This window comes from Podarcis bocagei (genome assembly GCF_964188305.1).
Source record: "Podarcis bocagei genome assembly, chromosome: 7".
Classification (NCBI taxonomy): Eukaryota; Metazoa; Chordata; class Lepidosauria; order Squamata; family Lacertidae; genus Podarcis; species Podarcis bocagei.
This window is the reverse complement of record NC_138132.1, coordinates 42,554,563-42,568,828: the sequence shown is the minus strand read 5'-3', so window position 1 is coordinate 42,568,828 and position 14,266 is coordinate 42,554,563. Positions and strand designations below refer to the sequence as shown.

Here is a 14,266-nt window from a genome sequence, read left to right as displayed (position 1 = left end):
TCCAATTGGGTTTCCCCAGCCACTTTGGGTGGCTTACAGCATATCTAAAAACATAAAAAACAGCAAGCATTAAAAAAAAATCAAAAACCCGATACAGGGCTGCCTTCAGATGTCTTCTTAAAATGTAATTCATTATCTCCTTGACATCTGAAGGTAAGGCTTTCCACAGGGAGGGTGCCACTACCAATTGCTTTTCTCTGCAATCATGAGATCTAGCCACAAATTTCTATAATTAAATATTAAAGAAGCTTCAAACACCCCTAGTTCTTGAATCCCTAGATTGGGGACTTACTGGGAAAGGCAGGGAGCCAAAGTTGTCTGGTTCTGTGTTTTGAGAGTACTTTAAGTCCTGCATTTTATAGTTGCATAGCCATTGTACTGTTTCTCTGACACTGGTATCATTCAAATGTCACAAATAAACCATAGTTAATGGTTTGCTGTGAATGCATTGATCTTGCCCCATTTGCTCCTCCCTGGTACTGTGCAGGAGCGACAAGCACGATCTCTAGCTGAACGTTGCAACTGAATTAGTGATGGTGGTCTAAACAAGCCATGACCAGAACAAACCTTGGCTGCAGATTGTGATTTGTTTGGCGCTGAACAGACCATGGGCTCCAGTTCTGGCATAGTGCTAAGTCAGGGGTTGTCGTTTGTTTCTCCTGCACACTACTGCGGTGGTTAAAATCTAGGAAGATCAACTTCATTTTGATAAGCCATTGAATGTGGTGTGTAGACTGTGCTAATAGCAATTTAGTTTTAGTCAAGTCTACAGAGTGCTCCACCTCCATTTTTTGGTAAATGGGGTTTTCAAAGGGTAGTTGGTACAAGTTGTATATGTAGAATACTTCCAGGGTAGAATTTTTTTTGGCAAGATAAGTCTGAAATCAAAGCAGCATGCCATTAAAATGTTATAGTATATCAAAAGGAGGACTAGTGTCAGAGAGAGAGAGAGAGATTTGTAAATGAGTAACACGAGTCTTTCCTGCATACTACGGACTCCTTTGTTATAATTTCTGTTCCAACATCTAGCTGTGTGAGATCAAGGCTAGTTTCATCAGTAAAGTAAAGCCTATGTTGCTTAGGGTGGCAAAAACATAGCAGTTTAAGCATGAACTTCGGACTTGAGGCAGCTCCCTTTACTATGTCATACACATTCCTGCTTTGAAAAAGTTATGTTAATCTAAGCTTCAAACTAATGAATTAATTGCTGCAGAGGTGACATTTTAAAGGTTTTTCTGTTGGCTGTTCTTTCAACCCAAAGCACCCAAGCTGACTTCCCACAGGGTGGAGCCCACTGATCTGAACAAATTCATAACGCTCTGCAATAACATTTTAATTTTTTAAAAAGGTTAGAAAAGTTGCACACTTTTTTCACACTTGTTTGACCTTGAGGCTGATGCGTTATACCAAATCTGAGAATTGGTTCATCTCGCTTAGTAGTTTCTACTCTGGCAGCAGACTATCTCTAATTCGTTCAGCTGAAGATGCAAAGGGTTGAACCAGAGACCTTTTCCTGCCATATTCATTTAAGTTGTATGTTGGTGAAATACAAGGCTTGGTGCTATGCAGTTTGGCTACAAGAACATTGCTGTTCATCTCTCTACTTGCTCTCTGACTTTCAGCATCAGCCTTAGAGAGCTGAAGACTGTTCTCCCATCAGTAAACTTCAAAGTGAGCAGTGTGAAGTTCCTGAAAGATAAGTTTGCAGTAAGTATATGCTGATCCTATATTTGTGCTCAGGTGTGTATAGCATATATATATAAAGATATATACTGCATCATCCATATTATTTTATAGTTGATGTGGCTCCAAAGTAATTGTTGTTACATTTGTGGCAACATCAAAAGGTAAAAACCTTGCCCTATTGCTCTGATAATATTCTTCCCAACTCTAATGCTGGATACAGATTACTCTTTTCCAAACTAGAATACAAGAGGGGGAATCTCTGAAAATTTCTGAGGGCTATTTCCTCCTTGTGGCCCCTTTTTTGGGGAGAAGGGGAAATGAGGATGAACTTCCTTAGATTCCAGATGTATAATCCTTTGGATTATTTATGTGTCAATGCGGGCAGCCCTCCCATTGCTGCTGAAAGGAAGTCTGCGGGAGAATTGGACTTCAAGGAAACATACAGCAGAATGCTTGTCTCCAGGGTCCAATTCCCTCTCCCTTGTTGATTGCTTCATTGCCCCAGTGGAAAACAGTTAGTGTCTGTGCACTGCCCCCCTGTTGCTTGGGATATTTGCTGGTGGTATGAGGGAAATGGGTATACTTGCAGTTTGGGGAGTAGTAGGACAGATGTATTTATCTACCAAGCTAGAGGCTCTGCTTCCAGTTCCTTCCGTTGCTCTGCTTCCAGTTTTACCACCAGCAGAATTTCTATGCATACTCTGGCTTTGGGGAAAAAAGAACTATATATTTCATGTTTTCAGTCCCATTTGTTTACTTATTTGAAATGTCTGTGTACCTTTTCCCTTCATTATATTATATTTCAGGAGAGGTTACAGTTAAAGGGTTAATTGTGTTTGCTATGTAGCATTATTAGTACAGTGGTACCTCGGGTTACAGACGCTTCAGGTTACAGACTCCGCTAACCCAGAAATAGTACCTCGGGTTAAGAACTTTGCTTCAGAATGAGAACAGAAATAGCACAGCGGCAGCGGAGGCCCCATTAGCTAAAGTGGTACCTCAGGTTAAGAACAGTTTCATGTTAAGAACTGACCTCCAGAACGAATTAAGTTCTTAACCTGAGGTACCACTGTATATATTAAGGATGGGGAACCTCTGACTCTCCAGATATTGTTGGGCATCAACTCCCATCAGTCTCAGCCAGCAAAGTCAGGAATGATAGGACCTGTAGTCCGTTGACATCTGGCCTGGTGTAAATGGTGCTCTTAAAGATAAGCACCCTGACCCAATGGTTCCTCCTTTATCTTTCCATATTCAGATTGTGGAACATTTACTAAGATCAACGCCAATGATTTTCAGAGTGCAGCTTTTCTTTTTATTAGGCAGGGGGAAAGGTCAAAGCTTTATAGAAAAAGAGCTTGAAAAGACCAGAGAATCCAGTATAACATGCTTTCTCTGTTTAAATTGTTATACATTGCATACAATTACATTTCTCTTGGTTCCTAATCTACAAAATTAAAACAGTTGAATTCATTTATAACGTTTTGAGGTTTGTGTTTTATATGGATACAGCCTTTGGAGAAAACTAAACTTGGTGTCATTGCTTGTTCCCCTTCCCCCTTACAGGAAATAAAAGCTGTTAAAGAAGAACTTAGCTTTGAGCAATTTCATCTGTTCTACAAGAAAATAATGTTTGAGCAACAGAAATTGGTAAAGCTCTTATCCCACATTACTTCCCCTTAGTTATCATGCTGTGTTGTAACTTGAATACAATACTTTCCTAGAATGCAGGCCTTCCCTGCCCCATCACATACAAGCATGTTGTGTTAGTTCCTTTCTTTCAGTTTTGAGGATTGAGAAGTGTAGTTGTCTCTTAAGAGGAGAAAATCTGTACTATCTTGAGAGAATAGGGAAGGGTGAATGTGTTTTGCAGAATTAGGAAGTACCTGAATGAAGAAACTTTTACTTGAATGAGCAAGTTTACATGCTTTGTTTGTCATTGTTTCCTTCCCAGATTCTTGATGAGTTCAAGAAGGATTCCACTATGTTTCTTCTAGGGTGAGATGTCTTGTCATGTTGCTTTGCCCACATTTGTGCTTTAAGTTATTGGATATGAAGCTTGTTGGGATGTGATGATAATGATAATAATAATTTTAGTATTTATACCCCACCCATCACTAAAAACTTCCCAATTCAGGGCTGCCTTCAGATGCCTTCTAAAAGTTATGTAGTTCTTTATCTCCATGACATCTCAAGGCAAGGTATTCCACAGAGAGGGCACCACTACCAAGAAGTGATTGTTTTTCATAATATATTAAGCAGCGGGCTACGATTATGAGTGGGTGGGTGGGTTTACTGTATCACTCATAAACTGTAACAAGAATTTCAAATGAAAAATAACTCCTGTGTGAAGTTTGACATATAGTTTTCATTTGACAGTCTTTTGTAAATGACCTGAGGATGTTTTTGTCAAGGATTAGTAAATGCCCATAAGAACAGTACACAGAAGCTGTTAGTAATATCTCACTAAAGGGAACCATGATTAGCATTAACTTTGGTACAGATTTTTGAGTACCACACCATAATGAATACCAAAAAAAAGGAAGGGAGGGAGTGGGAAATTCCAGATTACTTTCAATCTCTTACTCTTAGTTAACAGACTGAGAAATACTGTGCCTCTACCAAGCCAATGACTACAGTTGTATTTTGTAGATGAAGTAGTTTGTGTATAAATGAGATTTCCTAATCTAATCAAGATTAGACTCATTAATCAGCATACCACAGTATTTGCAAACATATTTGCCTATGTTGCTACAGAGCCCAGTTTGTAAGTTTTCATGGAGACTGCTTTTTTGAGTTCTTCATCCTGTATGTTAAGATCATGTAGGTACAGTAGGTTCAGGTAGATATAGCTAGTATTCAGTGCTTTAACCGGTTTTTATAATACTAGTATATCTAAATTAATATTGTTGAATAAAGACAGCAAACATAATTTCAAATCCTCAGTGACTAGGATTATTTATCAGTTTCATTTTCCTAATTATGTTTCCTCAAAGGATAGAATTCTCTTATTTGCTATGGCATGGTCTCATATTTTGGTTGTGTTGTTTTGCTGATGTTCTTTTTTATAATTGTTCTTTTCCTTTCCTTTCTGTTGCAGAAACACAGATCGGCCAGATGCTTCAGCAGTGCACTTGCACGACTTTCAGAGATTTTTGCTACATGAACAGCAGGTGAGATGATTCCAAAAATTGTAATCAGCAAGATGAAAAGAAAATATGCATGAGTGTAATATAGTGATACAGCGTGGTTTGAGGGAAAGGCTGCAGGGCACTGGCAGAGCATCTGTTCTGCATACAGGCAGCCCCAGGTTTAATCCCTTTCATCTCCAGATAGGGCCAAGAATGTCCTCTTTCTGAAACCCCTGAGAACTGCTGCCGGTCAATATGGACATTTTTACAGAGCTGGGTAAATCAATGGTCTGACTCATTATAAAGCAGCTTCCTGTGTTCCTATGCTTAACGGGGCATTTCTATCTTCTTCATTCAGGGAGACCCTCTAGAATGGTGTAAGATGTGGCTTTGGAGGCCACAGACAGGAATGAGCAGAAATCAGGGTCACACATGAATGAAACTTGTGGCTCACTGGATTCTCACCTGATGATGCCTCAAATTTGCACATAGAAGTAGCTATGAATTTACAGAATCAGATAATTTGTTTCTGTTGTGTATGGTATTATGTAGAAAATATAAGGTGGTGCTAATATCTGATAGCCTTCATCAAATATTTGAAGGCTAGATGATGGAGCAGATTTGTTTTCTGTTGCTCCAGAGGATGGAACCCAAACTAATGGGTTCACATGGCCATGTGTTTGGATAACATGGAAGACATTACTGCAGCCAATCACCTCGCTTAAATAAGCCATACAACATTGCTCCACAACTGGGAGAAGTTGAGCTTTCAGTGTGGCAGCATATATGCTCTGGAATAGGCTCTCTGCCTATTAACATTAGGCAGACACCCTCACTGTGTTTTTAAAAAAATGCTTGCTAAAAGTTGTTTTGTTTCGGCAAGGCTATCCAGACATGTAATGTGTATTTTTTAATTACGCTGATTTTATTTGCTTTAGGTAAAGGATGGGGAACCTGTGGCTCTCCAGATACTGTTGGACTCCAACTCCCATCCACCCCAGCCACCATGGGGAATGATCCGTGGTGGAATTTATAGTCCAGCAACTTCTGGTTCTGCACAGGATCCCCCTCCCTGTTTGAGGTTTCCCATCAGCTGCTGTAAGAGCTTTCAGTCCCCTGTAACTGTAGACAAAGCCTATCTCCTGCCAGCTCATTTCTGTGGTGGTGGTCTGTGCCTGAAAAGAAACACACACATTAATTTAATTACTTGAATCAACGATGGAGATATATAGAGATGTATTTAAAGTACACTTGTATACTCTTGAATTTTCAGGAATCTTGGGCACAGGATCTTAGTAAAGTAAGAGAACGGATGTCTAAATTTGTAGATGACACTATGAGAGAAACGGATGAGCCCTTTCTGTATGTTGATGAGGTAAGTTATTTATTTTATTTGCAACATTTCTACATAAGCAAAAACGGAGCCCTGTCTAATTCAGTATCCTATTTCCCCAAATGATTAACCAGATGCCTCTGGGAAGGCGATCAGTAGGGCATGTGCAGGCAAGCACCGTCTTGCAACCAGGAGGTAGTAGCCCTTAATAGACTTGGAGTTACAGGTTAGGTAGCCGTGTTGGTCTGCTGTAGTCGAAACAAAATAAAAAAAAATATTCTAGTAGCACCTTAGAGACCAACTTAAGTTTGTTATTGGTATGAGCTTTCGTGTGCATGTATCTGAAGAAGTGTGCATGCACACGAAAGCTCATACCAATAACAAAGCTAGTTGGTCTCTAAGGTGCTACTAGAATTTTTTTTTATATTTTGTTTAGACTTGGAGTGTGTATAATCCTATTTTCAAATTCACCTAAGAGCCCAATCCTACACCCCCCCTCCCATGTTGATGCATGGGAATCCGGATTAGGAGATGGCATTATCGCAGCTATGCTGCTGGAGAGGAGTGCGGCTGGCTTGGAGGGCTCTGCTGGTTGGGGTTCTCCCACCAGTGGTAGCTAGAGGACAGCTCCATAATGTGGTGTTTTGTAGCAGGGTGAGACCAGAGGCCACTTTAGTTTCACTGGATCCAAAGCATCCTGGAGCTGGTCTAACAGCAACAACAAAAAGGGTTGGAAGCCTCCATTTTCTACCCTGTCCTTCACAAGCCAGTAGGGCAATGGATGTGGTTCAGTGAGTTGGTTTCCACCATCACAGCTTGTGGTGGTGAATTCAATAGTTTAATTTGTACTCTTTAACTCTAATACTGTTTCCAGAGTCTCTTAACAATTAAAATAATCAAAAACATAACAAATTGGAAGTAATAACTTGATTAAAACAATAAAGCAACTGAACCCATACCAGTAAGATAAAACAATATCAAAGCATCTAAAAAAACCCCTGGCCAATAAGAAGTCTTCGCCTGGCATTGATAAGGCAACAAGAGGTGGCACCAGGCAAATCTCTCTTAGCAACACAATTCCAAATACTGATCCATACAAGAGGCATGTCCTTTTTGACTGCTGATCACCCTCTCTCTCCTCTTCTTCTTCAACAACAACAACAAATCCCATAACCAAAGCAGGAAAATGGTGCGGATGCCACGGCTGTGATCCATCTTAGGTTGCGGGTCCTAACCAACTAGTTTAAACTAGTTGTTTTGATTTATTTTCTGTTTCACATTGTGCTATGATTCTAGTTGGGGAGATCGGTCATTTGGTTTTGTCCTTTTTAAAAACTGAAACTCCTATTTCCCTCTCTCTTTGTTTGCCTTAGTTCCTTACTTACCTTTTTTCAAAAGAAAACAGCATATGGGATGACAAATACGACTCAATAGATCCTCAGGACATGAATAACCCTTTGTCCCACTACTGGATATCTTCTTCACATAATACGTAAGTTACTAAATATATCTATATCTATTCATCATCCTTCATAAAATGGCAAATGTGCAGTTCCTTTTAACACAATCCTTTATGACCTAAGGTATCTCACGGGAGACCAGCTTCGTAGTGAATCTTCTCCAGAAGCTTACATAAGATGTCTCCGAATGGGGTGCCGATGTATTGAATGTGAGTAACCTGTTTTCCATACTTCCCCCAGAATTCCAGTTGTAGGAATTTGAACTGTACCTGTTATTAGGAGAAAGGGACAATTATAAGAGGAAGCCCATTACATTCTATCTTTGTACCTCTACATTTTAGTTTGGCATCTCCTCATTTTTTCTTGTCACCTTAGTTAAAGTAATCAGGGGCTTCAGTGTTCATATCAGCCATTGTGTCACTTTTTCAGTTTAAGGTACCAGAGAAACTGCTGCAGTGATCCTCATGTTGGCCACTAAGAAACCACATAAAAGTTGGGAATCAAATAAAGAAAATGCCAAGGAAGCACAAAGGCAGCTGCAGAAGTTGGTCTGGAGCTTCCAGTCTCTGCATCTGCCTTTTGTTCTTTCAGTAAAGACAAACAAGCAGTTTTCTCCCTTTTCAAATCAGAGTTCCACAGGCACTTTCTCTTGCAAAATATTTCTCTAGTTCATAGCAGGAGCAGTAGAGAAGCAGACATCATTTCCCTCTTAGGTACTTTGCATTCTTCTTCCTTGCTGTCTGACTTGCTGAGTTGTCTGTAAACTTTGTGGCCCTTAAGCTAAGGTTACCAGATTTTTTTCAACTTCAGCGGATTTTGTATGGGGACTGATTTGTAAATCCGGGGACTGTCCCTGGGAAACAGGGACGTCTGGTAACCTTACCTTAAGCATGGCTACATTTTTCTCTGTCTATGAGATCAAGCACTCCAAAGCTCTGGAAACAGAATGTTGTCAGTTGAACATTGCACTTTTTATGTTTCCTTCATTGCCTACACTAGTGGATTGCTGGGATGGTCCTGATGGGAAGCCTATCATTTATCATGGATGGACAAGGACAACAAAGATAAAATTTGATGACGTTGTGCAAGCCATCAAGGAACATGCATTTGTCACATCTGAGTAGGTTTCCATTACTTTTTAAAATGAAAATATTTCCTAAGAATAAAAGATTAAATTATGACATTCTAGGTGATATTTCTTTAAAATCCGCCATTATGATATTATGGCTGTTTGAGGTTATTTTAATATGAATAGAATCAAAGAATTGTAGAGCTGGAAGGGAACCAAAGGGACATCTGGGTCCAAGCCCCTGGTACAGCTGTGTTATATTACTAGAACCTTTTAATGTATTGGTCCAGTATTGGGGACAGGCAGGCGCTAGGTGGGTTGAAAGGAGAGTGATGAATTGACAGTGTGTTGGCTTTGCTCAGCCTGGGTCGTACTGAGATGCATGTATAGTAGTAGTAGTAGTAGTAGTAGTAGTAGTAGTAGTAGTAGTAATATATAAATAATATAAGAGCAACCAGCTTAGATGGCTTTAAAAGGGTATAAGATTGTATCAGTTGCTTCTGAGATTGCTATATGGAAACTCAGTGTCCAGAATTGGCTTGCCACTGATCGGCAGTTGCTGGGTATTCAGAAGCTTCAGTGCCTCTGCGCCCTGTTTATGAATTTCCCAGAGGCATGTGGCTGGCCACTAGGGGAGGAAGGATGCTAGGTTAGAAGGGCTTATGGTCTGATTAGATTAGATTTTCTTCCCTGAAAATGACTTCTTCCCCTTGCCTTTGTTTCTTTTGCCCAAGGTACCCAGTGATTTTGTCAATTGAGGAGCATTGCAATGTGGAGCAGCAACGTTACATTGCCAAAGTGTTTAAGGAAGTACTTGGGGATCAGCTTTTAACAAAGCCCATCGAAGCTAGTGCTGATCAGCTGCCATCACCAACTCAGCTGAAAGAGAGGTTCATCATTAAGGCAAGTTGCATCTGCTGAAGAAAATGTGTTAGGGGGGTGCTGGTGTCTCTCTCCTGTCCTCCGACGGAAGATGGCAGCTTCCTGCACTTTGCACCTGTCACTGAAGCACACAATCAAAAATACATTAAATTTTATGGAGAAAGCCTTGTATTTTCCAACCCTAGTATGAAAGGCTAGCTCAGGCTTCCTCAACCTCGGCCCTCCAGATGTTGTTGGCCTACAACTCCTATGATCCCTAGCTAGCAGGACCAGTGGTCAGGGATGGTGGAAATTGTTGTCTCAAAACATCTGGAGGGCCGAGGTTGAGGAAGCCTGGACTAACTGATTAGGATGCACTGTCTATTCTGGTTCTCCACCAGCTGTGTGGACTGGTAGCAGCTAACTAAGATTGAAGCATCCAGCACATCTGTATTGAAACAGCTGCAACTACTTTTAAGCGTACAAATATTCATTTGAAGTGCTGTTTTCCTAGCACATGAGAGGCACAAAGGGAAACATCACAAAGTCAGAAGGTAGCTTTTTTTCCAGGACGAGAGCAAGCATTTGTTAAGAGGGTGGAGGACTCCTCTCATTTTGTACATCTAATAATATGAAACAATACATCTGTGAGAAATGTTTCCAACCAAAACAGCCAGTGTACATGTTGACAGGAATGCATTGCTCCTTAACAAATCCTGGAAATGCAATGTGTTTCAATGAAAGCCACGGAGGAAGTTCAGCTTTTTGAATTTGCACGCTTTAGGCTTGAGCTGCTTTCCTTTAATAAATGGAGGTGTTTTATAAACGAAGCATGATTTGCGCACTCAGCCTACAGCATTCCCCATCGTGGCAAACAAAGTAACCTGCAGAGAAACTGCATATCTGCTTTTAGGCAGAGGACTTGATGCAACAAATGAATTTGTGTGCAAGGAGGGAAAGCCCCCAATTTGTATACATTTCATTAACCCCTCCCACCTCCAAGTTGCTGCCTGAGTAGTTGGTGGCTTAAAAAAAATTATTCAGAAGTTATGAATCAGTTTTAAGACTGGTTCATTTACTAAACTTTACAGGTCTGCTCTGTGTATGCAGAGTGATCTCTGACCACAGGCTGATGATTTGCAGTGATAAAGAGAGAAAACAGCAGTGCATCCAAGTTGGTACGGAAGTTTACATCAGACATTTGTAGCCCCCTCACGCAGGATGTGCTCTTAGGTTGTCAAAGAGATGCCAGAGAAATCCCCCAAAGTCTTCCTTTTTCATAGCTGCTCTCTTCATTTTTTATTAGCATAAAAAACTGGGGCCAAAAGGTGACGTAGATGTGAACACGGAAGACAAGAAAGAGGAAAAAAAGCAACAAGGAGAGCTCTACATGTGGGACACCATAGACCAGGTAAACAATTTTTTTGTTTTGTTTCTATTTTATGGCACAGAATTTCACAGGTGACTGAAATAAATCCTACAGAGTTGTACTTGAAGAGGGAGAAGAATGTTGTTCGCATATTGCTGTAATCTTACAGTGCTTTTGTACAGTATTCTTATAACAGTTATTTTGCGTTCTAGAAATGGACTCGCCATTATTGTGCTGTAGCGAATGAAAAGCTCTCATTCAGTGATGATATAGAGCAGAATACTGAAGAAGAACCATCAAAGGTATTAAAACCATACACTTGTTTCTGTTTTCTGTGATGTTAAAGGCATAGTAGAGTCATAAGTATTCATAATTTGAGAACTGCATTTTATTGCTGTGCTCAGGTTTTAGAGAGCATAACGTAGGAATATGATGTCACTCATATGTGGCATACAGGATGGAGTAGCAAAATTCCAGGAACCTCTCAATCTCTGGGTGAAGCTCAGTAATAAACTATATGACCTGTTGTGTCACTTACAAAATAAACCTAAGAGATAATGTTTCCCCATGGTTCTTTTTTCTTCTTTGAAGTATAAAAGTAGCCTTTGACTCTTACTGCTTGATCAGGGTTAAGAGATTTAAGTATAGAGGTCAGCATGCTTGCTAAATTAGTTTTTGTTTTAAACAGACACTTGGGCTGCCTAGGAAGCTTATGGCAATGGTGAACCAGACATATGCTTCATTCTCCAGCTTCTTAGCCTCTTCACTTTACTGGATGCATTAAAAAAAACCTTATGAGTCCACACTTTACAAGAGAGTGAGAATCAAATTCTTTATATTATTCCATGGTGTAGATTGTCTCCTTTAAAGGGACTGCTGCGCCTCCTACATTAAAAGAGGTGATCATCAGCAACATGTGCAGCCAAATGGCACCCCTTCCTTTTTCTTGGCAAGTGCTTTTCCAAGCGCGCACCCCGTTCCCAATTTGGAGCACTGCTTCTTCAGATAAAACTTTATGCTTTCTGATGAACCCTACAAGAGTCGAGCTCAGTGTTAGCTTTATAGAGGAATGGCAAATTGAATCTTAACAAATTATCCCCTTTTATACTGTAGGAAGTGAAGCGTGCTGAACTGCACTATGGTGAGAAATGGTTCCATGGAAAAATGAAAGAGGGGAGAAATACTGCTGAGAAGCTGCTCCAGGAATATTGTGCTGAAATGGGTGGCAAGGATGGAACGTTCTTAGTGAGGGAGAGTGAAGCTTTCCCTAATGACTACACACTGTCATTCTGGTAACAGATAATTTTTTCCTTTTGACTTCTTCCTAATGCTTTAGCAGTTTGCCATTTTCCTGGTTTTTCTACAGGAGTAGCATTTTGAGATATACTTATAGGAGGACACTCAAGCAAAGGAGAGAGGAAGGCTTTCATAATTATCCCTTCAAACTTCTGAGGTTTTAAGGTGCAACAAGGAGGGGGCGCATCTGAAGGTGTGCTCCTGTCCCACAAGCTGATGGGCAGTAGGACTATGCCTCCAAGCCCCCCTCATTTTTCTCCTTCAAAGCTAATGATGAATCCTGGTTTACACATCTGTTATATTTATGGAATGTTACATTTTCACATGAGCTAATTGATTTGCTGAACTCTACAGGTAAACAAACTGAGCAAATGGACTTCGTGCTTTGACTAACATTTCCTGTTTCCAGTGCCAAAATCTGTGCACCATAATGTCAGTTTCTGGCACGCTATGATTTACACGCCATAAATTCTTAGTCTGAATATTTGATCAGTCCCTATTTCCCCTCAGTCTTCCTTCCCACTCCTCTTGGTTCACAAGCTGAATAAATAGCAAGAAACTAGAGGCAAGTGTATGGATGTGTTGGCTTTAGAAAACTAACTGCTTCATTCTTGTCCGTGTTTCCCAGGAGATCAGGTAGAGTCCAGCACTGTCATATCCGTTCCTCAATTGATGGAGATACCGTAAAATATTTCCTGACAGACAACCTCACCTTTGATAGTGTCTGTGATCTAGTTCAGCATTACAGAGAAGCACACTTGCGGTGTGCCGAATTTGAACTACGTTTGACTGATGCTGTGCCTAACCCCAACCCTCATGAATCTAAGAAGTACGTATGGCCAAAACAAAATTGTAGGGGGGAGTGAAATGCTGTTTTTAATGCTGAAGCTTACTGCTTGTCACAGTTACTGTGGATTATGGGGAATTTGATTTAATACAAAAGCAAAAAACTGGCTTACGCAACAACGGTTTAGCAGTTTTGCATTGAATATGTGCTTTGACTTGAACAGTCCGGAAAGGGAGAATATTAAGCCTGCTGGAAAACCAAGAGCTCCCAGATAGCAGAGCAAGGCAGGCTGAGGAGATTTTAGTTATGTGGGATGCTCTTGCTGAGTCCCTTCTCTTCTCTTTCGGCTTTTAAATGACACCCAAGGTTTTTTTTATAATTCTTATTGTTTTGCTATGAGCTGGAATGGTGGTTGGAAACTGCCATTCAAGGAGCACATCTAGACCATTTGTATCGCAGGATATCCTGCTCATTTTGTGTTTGCTTTTATTACATTGGTACAGCTCATTACAGTCTGTGTTCCAGTGTTAAACATTGATTTCCTCTTGCAAGTGTTGGTATGTGTTGGTTTATTCTGGAGTAACTAGGCCAGCCTGTCAGATATGTGGATACTCATGCCTGCCAAGAGCTTTCTTCCTCACAGAACCCAACTGAAATGCACTTTGAATTAGCACCTGCAATGTAATCAATGGCAGTTGGGAGGAGAATTAAACTCACCCCGCCCAAGCCCCTCTGGGCTCTAAAGGTGCGCTTTAAATCCAAACCATTCCTGGTAATGGGCAGTTACAGGGAGCCCCTTTGAAGTTGTTTCCGGGCATCATAATGACGTCAGGTAAATTACGAGTGGGTGGCTCTGCCCACCTGTTGAAGTTGGCTCACGGACCTGTCGACTGGATGCAGTTCCCCACCCCCGCTGCATTCAGGTGCAAACCAAAGAGGAACTACCACAAGATGTTGTCTTATATCTATTTTTACTTATAAAATTGGGGTACAAGATTGATAGCGATGGTAAGATCGTTCTCCCTGCCCCCCAAAGAAATACACTGCTGTTGTCCATCAATAAAAACTCACTGTGTGCTGTTATTGCTCTATTAGTTGTTAGGATGACCTTCTGCTTCCTGCATCCACATGCATGTTCTTGTCCAGACTCCAGATTGTCTCATTTGGGCTTCTTATGCAGTGTGAAAGTGACAGAAACAAATGCTGTCAGCATTTAGCAGTAACTTGCTATTTACCGTATTTTTCGCTCTAGAGGACGCATTTTTTCCCCTCCA

General features: G+C 40.6%; 1 protein-coding gene across 3 annotated transcripts in view; it reads left to right on the top strand.

The window, feature by feature from the left end:
- Positions 1-14,266, top strand: part of PLCG2 (phospholipase C gamma 2) — a 72,005-nt gene that overhangs the window by 33,480 nt on the left and 24,259 nt on the right. For all 3 annotated transcript variants that reach the window (XR_014010241.1, XM_081202687.1, XM_081202686.1), the window contains exons 6-18: positions 1,623-1,707; positions 3,253-3,336; positions 3,641-3,684; positions 4,787-4,859; positions 6,091-6,192; positions 7,524-7,642; positions 7,734-7,819; positions 8,610-8,730; positions 9,414-9,582; positions 10,847-10,951; positions 11,122-11,211; positions 12,023-12,201; positions 12,834-13,034. Coding sequence is in view for 2 of the 3 variants with exons in the window: in XM_081202687.1 (XP_081058813.1) it covers positions 1,623-1,707; positions 3,253-3,336; positions 3,641-3,684; positions 4,787-4,859; positions 6,091-6,192; positions 7,524-7,642; positions 7,734-7,819; positions 8,610-8,730; positions 9,414-9,582; positions 10,847-10,951; positions 11,122-11,211; positions 12,023-12,201; positions 12,834-13,034 (1,458 nt within the window). In the remaining variant the exon portion in view is untranslated. The remainder of the gene's footprint in view (positions 1-1,622; positions 1,708-3,252; positions 3,337-3,640; positions 3,685-4,786; positions 4,860-6,090; positions 6,193-7,523; positions 7,643-7,733; positions 7,820-8,609; positions 8,731-9,413; positions 9,583-10,846; positions 10,952-11,121; positions 11,212-12,022; positions 12,202-12,833; positions 13,035-14,266) is intronic.